This window comes from Balaenoptera musculus, chromosome 17 (genome assembly GCF_009873245.2).
Source record: "Balaenoptera musculus isolate JJ_BM4_2016_0621 chromosome 17, mBalMus1.pri.v3, whole genome shotgun sequence".
Lineage (NCBI taxonomy): Eukaryota > Metazoa > Chordata > Mammalia > Artiodactyla > Balaenopteridae > Balaenoptera > Balaenoptera musculus.
The window spans coordinates 80794562-80807662 of NC_045801.1; the positions used below are offsets into that span (position 1 = coordinate 80794562).

Sequence of the window (13101 nt, forward strand, 5' to 3'; positions counted from 1 at the left end):
CGGACTGATCTTTCCCTGCAGTCTAAGAATTGCAGATTGTTTCTATACTTCTAGTCCAGTTATAGATCAAGGAAGAACTGTGTTTTATATATGTTAGTTTTCCTGTAGTGGATTGTCTAAAACAGAGCTTATATTTCATTTACACCAGGCTCATGATGTGGGGTTAGTTCTACATTTGGGAAAACATTTCTAATTAAAGATGATCAGGTGAACCTTGACAACTATTAGGTCACCGTTAGTAATATTCTTGAGTTTTGTTTTTTGTTTTTTTAATTTTGATATCAGGATTATAATTTAAATAAATATTTGAGTAGAAACTAATACAAAGGATGATTTGATATATTCCAAGATAAGGAACTTCTAATAATAACTGCTTCTAGAAATACAACTTACCCAAATGCTATTTATACTGGTTCTTGATCCAAAATAATGGCTTGAAAGACCCTCACTAAGGGAGAGTGTTTTTTTCTTATGTTTTTCTCTTTGCTCCGAGGAAGAACTTTGAGCTGTTCATTTTTTTAAAATTTATTTATTTATTTATTTTTGGCTGTTTTTGGGTCTTCGTTGCTGCGCGTGGCCTTTCTCTAGTTGTGGCGAGCGGGGGCTACTTTTCGTTGCAGTGCGCGGGCTTCTCATTGCAGTGGCTTCTCTTGTTGTGGAGCACGGGCTCAGTAGTTGTGGCTTGTGAGCTCTAGAGCGCAGGCTCAGTAGTTGTGGTGCACGGGCTTAGTTGCTCTGCGGCATATGGTATCTTCCCGGAGCAGGGCTCGAACACGTGTCCCCTGCATTGGCAGGCAGATTCTTAACCACTGCGCCACCAGGGAAGTCCCTGGGCTGTTCATTTCTATTGAATTATGTCCTTTATTTTGTACTTTGTTCCTAATTACTCCCGTTGTCACGATGGTGCAGATCAGCAGCTGTACAGCGGACGCAGAAGTTAAAGGATTTTCCCAAGTGTTTAAAGCCCTTATTAAGAATTTATGCCCAGAAGTCACCGCTGACTGTCATCCTTTCCATCTTCTCAAAGGGGCACAAAGACAAAAACAAAAGGCAGGCTGCTGTGCTTTAAGACTGTTGAAACATTCAAGGAGAGTGAAACTATCAATTAAAAGCATAGAAAAAAACCAATACAACTTGAGCGCCTGTTTATTATAAAGATTCGTGAGCCTAGAACTTTTTCAGAAGTTCAACTAAACATTAATCTTTAAGGTAAATTATCATTAATTGCAGGCTTTTGGGAAAGAATTTGATACCCACTTTGGGAGAGGAGGCTCTAAGCTCCCTGGCATGAAGCTCCAGGACTTCTGCACCGTCACCAGCTCGCTGCTCGGGAGGATGAGCAGGGGCTCGAAGGCACCGGGGAACCTGAAGGAGCTCTCGCCCTGGATGAGCAGCTTCAGGGCCGAATTCCTGAGGGATGCGCTCGAGGTTCCTGGTGAGTTAATAACCTCGGGGGCGGCGGAGGCAGCAGGGTGCTTTGAGGAGAGTCATGCCGGAGCGGGGACTTCTGACTCTAAGATGGTGAAATCGGGATCTTGACGGTTTTCTTTTTTTAAAAAGAATTTTAAATTCCACCTATTTTTCATCATTAGGAAAATCTGTAATTACTATGAATAGTACGCTTACTAAATGTCTAGTGATATTCCCGGTGAAGACAAGTGCTCAGACGTCCACCTACTAATAACGGTAGCTGGTCATGTCCTCTGAACCTACCCACGCATTGCCCCTGAATAACTTTTCTTCAGAAATAAAACACAGGCAACCTCAGAGATGCTGCGGGTTCAGTTCCAGACCACCACAGCAGAACAAATTAAAGCAGGTGGTTTCCCAGTGCGCATAAAAGTTATGTCTACAGTATACTGTAGTCCGTTAACGTGCAGTAGCATCGTGTCTTCAAAGCAATGTACGCACCTGAATTAAAAAACACTTTATTGCTAGAAAATGCTAACCGTCTCCTGACAACTCAGGGTTGCCACAGACCTTCCATTTGTAAGAACCGCAGCATCTGAGAAGTGCAGTAAAACGCGGTGTGCCTGCACGCTGCTTTGTGGGGTGTGCGCTGGTCCCACCTAAAGCGGCGAGAGGATGGCACACGCCGTGCCGGCAGGAGGGACGCTCGTGGCACTGAGGACCCGCCCTGTCTTCACCGTGGGATTTGCCAGACCAAGTGTTTCACTGTGGTCGCTTAGGTCCTTATTCCAGTGGGGAGAAAGGGATTCGGAGAAACACTTTCCTTTGTTATTATTAACAGCTGCGCATCACATACCATGCGTCTCAAGAAAACCACCGAAAGCAGAGCCTCCTGACACGCAGCTTGACTCTGCTGGCAACAGCACGGGCGCTCGCCCGGGGCGCTGCCGTCCCTGTTCGCCTTTGTCTGCGCCACCCGAGTGGGAAGCGTGTCCGCTAGCCTGTCAAGCCGAGAAACGGCAGCGTTTGAAAGAATGCGTCCAGTGAAAACTTTGCGTTAAAGCTTCTCTCCTGTTAGACCAGGGGGTGTGCTTTACGTGCAGGGTGCAGCCTCTGAGTCAGTCTTCTGTGGTTTGTCCCAGGTCAGTACGACGGCAGAGGGAAGCCGGTGCCCGAGTACCACGCCCGCATCGCCGGCTTCGACGAGCGGGTAGGTGCTGGGCGTCAGCCAGCTCCTCAGGTTCGAGGAGAGACGGTTCACTCCCCGTGCTGGTCTCAAGCGCACGGGGTTCTCTGAGGGTTGTGTTGCAGGTTTTCTGATGGGAATTTACTGACCTTAATATAATGTTTCCAGTCTTTCAACATCAGTCATGTTAAAGGACCTAGTAAACTCGAAAAATAAACTGTGTGTGTGTGTGTGTGTGTGTGTGTGTGTCGTTTCAAACGTACGAGTCTTAAGTGCCTGTAGCAAGTGGGCATGTCGTGTGTGGCTTGTTGCTGAGGACGCATGTTTATAAGCACTTAACTTGTCACTGGGAACCTGGCACCTCTTGGCACTGCAGCCGGGCGGGAACAGGGGCTGGGAGACTAGGTGCCCTCGCTTGTCCTTTGCTCTGTTGCCCGCCTGGGTCCCCGGAGGGCGTGCCCCAGGCCTCGCCCCCCCTCTGGTGATGAGACCCGGGCCCACCTCGGTCTCTCAGCTGCGCCCGAAAATGCTGCTTCCTTTGACCTTTGAAGGTGCGAGTGATGGCCTCGCTCAGGAGACCGACGCGCATCATAGTCCGCGGGCACGACGAGCGGGAGTACCCCTTCCTGGTGAAGGGCGGGGAGGACCTGCGGCAGGACCAGCGCGTCCTCCAGCTGCTCCAGGTCATGAACGGGCTGCTCGCCCGTGACGCTGCCTGTGGCCAGCGGGGCCTGCAGCTGACGACCTACCGCGTGGTGCCCATGACCTCCAGGTGCGCAGGGCCCCCTGCGGGCGATGGGGACGCGGGGTCACAGGACCGGAAGCGCCTGCTTGGTTTTGTCGGGAAGGGGAGGGGGCGTCCCGTGACGGTTGGGGTTCTAGGTGTCACGGGACAGAGGCCAACAGCCCAGACGCTGCTCAGCCCGTGATGTTCATCCTCGTGGAGAGAGTGAGGGAAGAACTGTGTTCGAGAGAAGCGAGGGCAGGGGTGTTCATGACTGTTCTCTCCTTCCAGGTTGGGGCTAATTGAATGGATCGAAAGCACCTGCACCTTGAAGGAGCTCCTTCTGAGCAGCATGTCACGGGAGGAGAAGGCGGCCTACACCAGGTGACCTGGGGTCCCAGGGCCCTGCCCCGGCCCTGCCCGGCCACCCCAGCCCACAGGTCATCTCCCCGGGTGGGGCTCCTCCACCCTGCCTCCAGGGACCTGAATTTTCAGGCCCTTTCATTGGCGCCCTTGGCCGCAGCCTGGCCTGTACTTTAATCTGCCACTTGATGGGTGAACAAAGGAAATGGAGTCCAGGGTTCTAAACAGTAGTTGCATATATTTTATCACAATTTTTTAAAAAGGATTAACTTTGGGGAAAAAAAGAAGACTCTCTGAAGAAAATAAAAAGTAAGGTTAGCAGCTAACATTTAATTATACATTTTCTGTGGCACTATTCTCAGTTCTTAATGTGTATGAAGTGATTTATTTCTTACAAAAACCAACAAGGTGAGTATTGTTGTCACCTCTCTACAGACGAGGCAGCTGAGGCCGGAGAGGTGAGGCTACCCCAGCATGTAGGGGGTGCAGGTGGGGGTGCAGGTGGGTGCGTAGTTCCAGGTCATGATACGGGGGCTTTCTATTTTTCTTTATCCTTTTTTATTTTCCAGGTTTCCTACGATGAACATGTTATTTTTCAATCAGGAAGTTTTTTAAAAAAATTTGTTCCTTGTTTCTGTAAAGAAAAATAAGGACAGCATGGCTTACCGCCGTTTTGAAGCAGGGGTTGGCACGTTTGGGGGACCAGCGTTAGGCTGGCGGGCGAGGCGACGGTCATCAGTAGCCTCAGGGCCCACGCCTCCTCGCTGGACCCCTGCCCCTTCCTGAGAGTGCCCGCGTGGGGGCGGCGTTCTCCTCAGGCACACTCTTACTCCTGGGTAATAGCTGCTACGCAGGGCAGTGTTGACCAACTTCTAATTCCATTCATTTGAGTCTTTTGCCTAAAGTTGTCCCTGCTGCCAGGAGTCCCCCCTCTCGCTTGTGCTTGTGCTGACGCACAAGGGGGCCCGAGCCACTCGCACAGGTGACCTTCCCGGTTCCCACGGCCCCCGCCCCCCGCCTCCCGCTTGTGAGATGGGAGAGTGTGAAAGGCATCTGGCAAACATAGGTGTCCAAGGAGTATAAAGTGCTTTTCACATATGGAATTGCAGACAGTACTTCCCACTACCTTTTTAAAACAAGGCACTTCCAGCCCCCATTCCTAAGATCATTGCTGTTTTTTTGTTAATTTACATGTTGCAGTTTTCCAATCTAAAGACTTTTATCCAGTTGAAACTAGGAGAGAATTTAGATGGAAATGGAGTGGTCTCTTTGTGAAATTAACTTAGTAGCATCTCAGAAAAGATTCACCTTATTAAGGGATTTAACTACTAAGTAACACGTTGTGAAGTTGTTCTATCTTTAGTGATTATTATTATTATTTTTTTTAAGGAAAACTTGTTAAAACTTTTGGTGCAAACCCAAGAGTGGGTAAACGTACAAGTAACAGTGTCTCGACCTGTCCACACACTGCCTTTGCCTGGGAAGCGTTACTGAAAACAAGCTTTTCAAATTCAATTCAAATCCATCATCATTTAAGAAGATACTTTTTGGCACTTAACTATGGATTTTGTCTGTGTCTGCATACTGGAAATGGTTAAAAAAAAAAAAACGTGGCAGTGTTTAATGACAAAAGCAGACAGGCTGTCTTCAACAAGTAGCTTGTGGTCATTTTGTTTCTTTAGTGACGTACCTGCTTTAAACAAGTTGCACGTGGTGCTGTCCTGCTGCGAGGGGTCCCGCCCAGGGTCAGGCGTGTGGGACCATATGCCTGCATCGCCAGCCCATCATGTTCCTGTGTGTGAAGTGGGACATTTATTGTATCTGGTGGTTCTACGCCTGAACTTTTGCACAGGGGATAGCCGTGGTTCTTGAGGAGTGATTAAGAATGGATAACGGTGTGTTGAAATCCTAGACCCAGAGCAGCAGAGTTCAGTGTTAATATTCAATATGATTCAAGTCGTGTTTGTTCTCCCCGACTCTTCACTCCTTTTCAGTGAATTCCTGGTGATGTTTGCCTCTGAAATCAGCGACCCTAGACATCCTCCTAATGCTGATTCTCTTTCCCTACTTGTCAGTGACCCCCGGGCACCAGCGTCTGAGTATAGAGACTGGCTGAGGAGGATGTCGGGAAGGTGTGACCCCGGAGCCTACGCGCTCATGTTCAAGTATGTGTCGTACCGACCAGTTCGTTCTTCCCAAGCTTGCGTATTCACTTTTGTTTCTTAGAAAGCTTTGCCTCGGATCATCAAAATCTAGTTATCTGGTATTCGAGCTTCACTATAACAAAGAGCTTTAAATTTCAAGTCGTGAGAAGCTCTAATCAGACACTTCCCATTATTAAATCATAGGGGGGCCAGTCGCACTGAGACAGTCACATCTTTTAGAAGAAGAGAGAGTCAAGTGCCGGCCGATCTCCTAAAGTAAGAGTGTTTCCGACTTTGCTCACGGGGGCTGGGGGCTGGGGGCGGGGGCAGAGGCCACACGACTGTGCCCCTGCAGGCGGGCCTTCCTGAAGATGAGCACCGGCCCCGAGGCCTTCCTGGCTCTCCGCAGCCACTTTGCCAGCTCCCACGCACTCCTGTGCGTCAGCCACTGGATCCTGGGCATCGGAGACAGGCATCTGAACAACTTGATGGTGAGCTTGGAGACGGGCGGCGTGACTGGGATCGACTTCGGACATGCGTTCGGATCAGCCACCCAGGTGAGTGTGTGTGTGCCCTTCTCTGCTCTGGGCTGGAGTTGCCCTTGGGCTTCGCGACCCCTCTGGAAACAGTCGGTTGGCACGGTCGTTGAAGTTGTCATTCTTGGGGAGCGGGAAAATCTCAGCTTTGTTTCAGCCTTGTGCAGACAGGTTGTGGAAGGTGTGCTGATAGATTAATTAGGTAATCAGAGCTAAGAGAAACGTGTTCCTGTAAAAAGGTCGGAGGTTCTATGAAGCCCCGTCATGAAAACATCCTGCGGGGCTGTGAAGCACACCCTCCCTGACATCAAGCTCCGAGTCTCCGTCTCCGTGGCTGTGTCATTGCTCCTGGGCACAGTGACTTCACATCTGTGTGGCAGGAGCTGGTGTGCTCCCCATGCGTGAGCGACAGCCATGGAAGGGCCCTCCCTTGCGTCCACTGCTTCTCACACGTCCTTTTCTCTGTAGTTTCTGCCGGTCCCTGAGCTGATGCCTTTCCGTCTGACTCGCCAGTTTATCACCCTGATGCTACCACTGAAAGAAACGGGGCTCGTGGGCAGCACCATGGTGTGTGCGCTGAGGGCTTTCCGCTCACGCCCAGACCTGCTCACCACTGCCATGGACGTGTTTGTGAAGGAGCCGTCCTTTGACTGGAAGGTGCGGTGGTCTCTTCACACTTTGTGCCTTTGTTACAGCATGCCTGCCTATGATTGACCCGCATCTCCTGTTAGCTGGTGGGAATGTGTCATGTTGTGTTTACTAAAATACTGTTTTGTACAGCACTTTCTCAGAATGAACATTTGGGATCATTTGGCTTGGCTTGAAAATCAGATGAGACGTTCCTTTTATTTGTAGGAAACTGACTTGAGAGTATTTTTAACCCTTTGGTGATGGTGGGTTTGGTTTCTCTGAGACAAGTTTTAGTTTAAAATCCGTTCCACACAAGGTCTTCCTTGATCGTAAAGACAGATAGTGCTTTCTTAAATCTCAAGGGTTCTTCACGATACTGCCCCCCAAAAGGGAGCATAGCAATGGTACCCTCCACAGGGAGGGATGCGTTAAGCCTAAGGGTAAGACCCTCACGGTCGTGGTCACTGTTATTTGTGCTGCCGTGAGAGTTTGCATAAAAAGCTGCGGCGCCCTCCCCAGTTAGAGATTCTGTTTAAGCTCATTACTTGTTGAATCTGTGTGAATGTGATCATGTATACTGTTAAGCAGAGAAAAAAAATCATGTTCCTTTCCTTTAGAATTTTGAACAGAAAATGCTAAGAAAAGGAGGATCATGGATTCAAGAAGTAAATGTAACTGAAAAAAACTGGTATCCCCGGCAGAAGATACATCACGCTAAGAGAAAGTTAGCAGGTGCCAATCCAGCAGTTATTACCTGGTAAGACGTTATTTGTGGAAGAAACAAGCACACGCCAACACGCTGGCGTTTCGGAAGAATCACTGAACACCATATACTTATCCTCGGCCTGTGGTGTCGGCACTGACAGATGGAGGGCCACGGCCTGAGGAGGCCGGCCTCTCCACCGCCCTGCGAGGTCCTAACTCTGGAGCCCCTCCACCGCATTCCTACACTGTTGCGTGAATATCTTTACCTGCACGAGGAGGTTTAGGTTTTAAACTTGCTCTTGTCCTTTTTCAGGACAGATGGGACCTGGGTGGCATAGCCCCGAGGGGCGGAGAGCACAGTGGCGGCTCACTAACCAGTGTGCAGATGGGGTCACCTTTAACTTCGCTTTCGCGTTTTTCTGGTTGAGGTCTAAAACAAACAGGAATGTGTAGAAATGATTCACAAGAAGGAAAAAAAGTTGGACTTTCCCATTAATTAACAGTAAAAGGCTGTCTGTGGTCAGTTGTTTTTTGACAAAGGTGCCAAGACCATTCGGTGGTCTTTCCAACAAATGGCAAAGGAATGAGGGTGGAGCGTCCACCTCCCACCACATACAAAGTTAATTCAAAGTGGATCAAAGACCTAACTGTAAGAGCTAAAGCTATAGAATACTTAGGAAGAAACACAGGGGTAAATCTTTAGGACCTGGGATTTGGCAGTGACATTTGGCATGCTTAAGTATAACAGTAAAAGCACAAACAAGAAAAGGAAAAAACAGATAAATTCATCAAAATTGAAAACTTTTGTGCTTACCCTCAGGAAAATAAAAATACAGAATGGGAGAAAACATTTGAAAGTCATACAGCTGCTAAGGGACTTGTGTATAGAATACATAAAAGACTCTAATAGCTGAATAATAAAAAGACCACCCAATTAAAAAATGACCAAAGTACCTGAACAGACATTGCTCTAAAGAAGATACACAAATGGCCAATAAGCACATGGAAAGATGCTGACCATCATTAGTCATCAGATAAAGGGAAGTGGATTCCACTTCACACCCACTAGGATTGTTGGAATCAAAAAATGGAATATAGCGAGTTGTTGGTGAGGGCTGGAGAAGTCGGAGCCCTCGGGTGTTTCTGCTGGGAAGGTAAAATGGTGCAGCCACTCTGGGGAGGTGCGGCAGTTCCTCAAAGAGTTAGACGTGGGGTACCGTAGGGCCCCACGTTCCATTCCGGGTACTGACCCAAGCGAAGTAAAAGTGAGTCCACACAAACACGTGAAGACAGGCGTGCCCAGCGTCCGTCATGTTCTGTTATCCTGCAGATCGAATCTCCTGGCTTTAAGGTTATGAGCAACAGGAAATATCCTGCGTGGTGAGAGGGAACGTCTGCTTTGGACAGGAAAAATAATGCGTGGTTTGTGTCTTCATGTTTGTTTAATCTTTTTTCCAGTGATGAGTTACTTCTGGGCCATGAGAAGGTGCCTGCCTTTGAGCATTACATCGCTGTAGCACAAGGAAGCAGAGATCACAACGTTCGTGCCCAGGAGCCAGGCAGTGGACTTTCAGAAGAGGCCCAGGTGAAGTGCTTGATTGACCAGGCAACAGACCCCAACATCCTCGGCAGAACTTGGGAAGGGTGGGAGCCCTGGATGTGAGGTCCCGGGGAGTCAGCAGAGAAAGGGCATGCGTGTGGAGAGAGTGTCCTAAACTTTGATCCAAGCAATCAGTGGGCTCATCGTCCCTAAGCACCGGAGTTGTGTGGCGAGTTTAATCAAGGTTGTGATGAAGAAGTGAATGCTGGCGTGGGTGAATGGCTAGGCCGTAATCAAAGGTTAGGTCAGAGTCAGAATGGATGTAGAAGGGCAGGCTCGTGCAAGCACCGAACCAAGACCGTAGCAGACCGCGAGTGCTCTGAGCGGACCGAGAGCTGTGGTGGTTCATTGTGCACCTGAGCGTTCTGCGACCGTGCCTCACGGCGCCGTGGAAGTCACATCCAGAAGACTTTGTCCCGGAGACTTTGTGAGAGTCATATTAGCAGCACAGGAATAAGAACAGGTCAGGCTATGATTATGGCTTATTATATTTAGAAATGATTGTACTTGACGTTTTAGGATATTTTTGTAGGTTTTTTCCTTTCACATTTTTCTCTTCTAGTTTTGACATTTTACGATAGAACTGTTCTCTAGAAGAGAAGGTATTTAGGAGACAGAAAAACCTTGGTCTTAGCACTCACTTTTGCTACTCTGATCACAACGGGAAGGTGGACGAAAGAGCTTTGCATCCCAGACTCAGGAAAGCTTCAGAAATTCCAAGTATGAAAGTAGGGATAGCACTAAGCATTCCAGTTCTAGGAAAATAAAAGAAATCCCTGTTTGAAATGAACCCTTATTTGGAGATAAAACATGCATTCTAGAGCGGCCAGATCAAGTTACAGAAACAGCTTCCTCTCCACTCAGAGAGCCTCTGTCCCCACCCCAGTCGTCCCCACCTGGAGCCAGTTTCAGGTTGGCTTTGAGCTTTTTGTTACTGTTTTTTCAAACATTTCTAGTTAGAAACTCTTGTATGATTTTAGGAAATAGTAAATCTTAAGACTAAGGAACATTAAAAGTTTTTTTCCTGAAGTAGTATATAGCTTTTATGCAGTTTCACAAGCAAACATTTCATCTTATAATTATTTCATTCTATTACTTGACAAACTTATTCTGATAGATACAGGTTGAAAGCATTATGGCATTAATAAAAAACGTTTATGGGGACTTCCCCAGTGGTCCAGTGGTTAAGATTCCGTGCTTCCACTGCACGGGGCGCAGGTTCGATCCCTGGTCGGGGAACTGAGACATCCAGCATGCTGCGCAGCGTGGCTGAAACATTTAAAGAAAAAAACACAAAACATTCCAAGTTCCCTTAGGACGGGACGCCTACACATAGCTTCTAATCGACAAAATAAAATCGTGGGGAAAGAGTTAAAGATGTAAACTTTGAACACTTTCTAAAATAAAAATTATTCCATCAACTTGCAAGAATTTTTGAAGTGCTGTTTATTAACTAATGACCAGTAACTTCCGCTAAGATAGATATTTTTGAACTTTGGAATATTGTCTGTATATTAAAGTGACAACACAGCTGTGGGGGTTGTACTTACTCTCTTTGAACATCATGAAATTGAAGAATTTAAGGACTGGCTTTTTAAAAAAGCAAAGGCCATTGGAATTTTGATAGGGATTGCACTGAATCTGTAGATTGCTTTAGGTAGTTTTGCTATTTAACAATATTAAGGCTTCCAGTCCATGAACACAGTGTCTTTCCTTTTATTTGTCTTTCTTTCAGCAGTGTTTTGTAATTTTTACTAGTTTTTGATGTTTCTACTTTTCGGTTTCCTTGTTTAAATTTATTCTGAGGTATTTTATTCTTTTGGATGCTGCTGTGTATTTGTAGATATTATGTATTTACACAGTTTCCCAGTTTCCTTTTCGGATTGTCATTGCTGGTGTAGAGGAACACAACTGCCTTTGTGTGGTGATCTTTTCTCTTGAAACTTTGCTGGATTAATTTATTAGCTCTAGTACTTATTTTGCGTATCCTTGGGACTTTTCACATATAGGATCATGTTGTCTGTGATAGAGAGAGCTTTACTTCTGCTTTTCCAATTGGAATGTCTTTTCTTTTTTCTTGCCTGATTGCTGTGGCTAGCACATCCAGTACAGTGTTGAGTAGCAGGGGTGGAAGTGGGCGTCCTTGTCTTGTTTCTGATCTCAGGGGAACGTTTTCATCTTTCTCCAGTGAGTATGATGTCCTCTGTGGGTTTTCAGCAATGTCCTTTGTCATGCTGAGGAAGTTCCCTTCTAGTCTTAGTTTGCTGTGTGTTTTGATTGTGAAATGGTGTTGAATTTTGTCAAATACTTTTTTGCATTAGTTGAGATGAACCTGTGTTTTTTCTCCTTTGTCTATTAAAGTTGTATATTACAACAATTGATAACTAGATTTTTTAAAAAATTTATTTTATTTTACTTATTTTTGGCTGCGTTGGGTCTTCGTTGCTGCACGCGGGCTTTTCTCTGGTTGTGGTGAGCGGGGGCTACTCTTTGTTGCAGAGCATGGGCTCTAGGCGCGTGGGCTTCAGTAGTTGTGGCACGTGGGCTCAGTAGTTGTGGCTCGCGGGCTCTAGAGCGCAGGCTCAGTAGTTGTGGTGCACGGGCTTAGTTGCTCCGTGGCATGTGGGATCTTTCCAGGCCAGGGCTCGAACCCGCATCCCCTGCATTGGCAGGCGGATTCTTAACCACTGTGCCACCAGGGAAGCCCGATACTAGATGTTGAATCACCCTTGCAGTGCTGGGACAAATCCCACCTGGCCATGGTGAGAAATCCTTTTACTCTGAGGTTGGATTCCATTTCCTAGTATTTTGTTGAGGATTTTTGCATCAGTGTCCATAAAGGTTATTAGTCTGTAATTCTCTTATGGAGCCTCTGTCTGGCTTTGGTATCAGGGTAATGCTGGGTTCATAGAATGAGTTTGGCAGTGTTCCCTTCTCTGGTATTTTCTGGAAGAGTTTGAGAAGGATTGGTGTTAATTCTTCTTTCAGGGTTTGGTACAATTCACCAGTAAAGCCATCCTTTTCTTTTGGGGAGGTTTTTTCTATTACTGATGAAGTCTCTTGTTGCAGATCTCTTCAGATATTCTGTTTCTTAAGTCAGTTTTGGTAATTTATGTTTCTAGGAACTTTTGATAAGTTGGCATTTTTATTTCTGTAAGGTAGATGATGTTCCCACTTTCATTTTTTTTTAAAGGTAAAGCTATTTTAATTTTATTTATTTATTTATTTATTTATGGCTGTGTTGGGTCTCCATTCCTGTGCGAGGGCTTTCTCCAGTTGCGGCAAGCGGGGGCCACTCCTCATCGCGGTGTGCGGGCCTCTCACTATCATGGCCTCTCCTGTTGCGGAGCACAGGCTCCAGACGCGCAGGCTCAGTAATTGTGGCTCACGGGCCTAGCCGCTCCGCGGCATGTGGGATCCTCCCAGACCAGGGCCCGAACCCGCGTCCCCTGCACTGGCAGGCAGACTCTCAACCACTGCGCCACCAGGGAAGCCCCCACTTTCATTTTTGATATTAGTTATTTGAGTTTTTTTTTTTCTGAATCAGTCTGGAAAGAGGCGTGTCAATTTTGTTGAGCTCTTTGAAGAACCAATGTTTGGTTTTGTTGCATCTCTTTTTCTGTGCTGTTTTATCTGTGCTTCTCATCTTGACTATTTTCTCAGTTTACTGGTATTGAGTTGAGTTTGCTCTTCCTTTCCTTAGTTCCTAAAGGTGTAGCATTAGGTTACTCATTTGCAATCTTTCTTTTTTAATGTAGGCACTAAAGTGTGATGAAATGAAATTTATATTTTAAGGCAGGACG

General features: G+C 46.8%; 1 protein-coding gene across 7 annotated transcripts in view; it reads left to right on the plus strand.

Moving 5' to 3' along the window:
* Positions 1-10581, plus strand: part of PRKDC (protein kinase, DNA-activated, catalytic subunit) — a 151627-nt gene extending 141046 nt beyond the window's left edge. For 6 of the 7 annotated variants that reach the window (XM_036829913.1, XM_036829914.1, XM_036829912.1 and 3 more), the window contains 10 exons: positions 1231-1435; positions 2553-2620; positions 3148-3368; positions 3612-3704; positions 5759-5848; positions 6032-6103; positions 6183-6384; positions 6832-7020; positions 7611-7750; positions 9157-10581. In XM_036829913.1, the coding sequence (XP_036685808.1) occupies positions 1231-1435; positions 2553-2620; positions 3148-3368; positions 3612-3704; positions 5759-5848; positions 6032-6103; positions 6183-6384; positions 6832-7020; positions 7611-7750; positions 9157-9361 (1485 nt within the window). In that variant the 3' untranslated portion in view covers positions 9362-10581. The remainder of the gene's footprint in view (positions 1-1230; positions 1436-2552; positions 2621-3147; positions 3369-3611; positions 3705-5758; positions 5849-6031; positions 6104-6182; positions 6385-6831; positions 7021-7610; positions 7751-9156) is intronic. The other variant, XM_036829911.1, reaches the window with a different exon arrangement.
* Positions 10582-13101: the final 2520 nt, after the last annotated feature.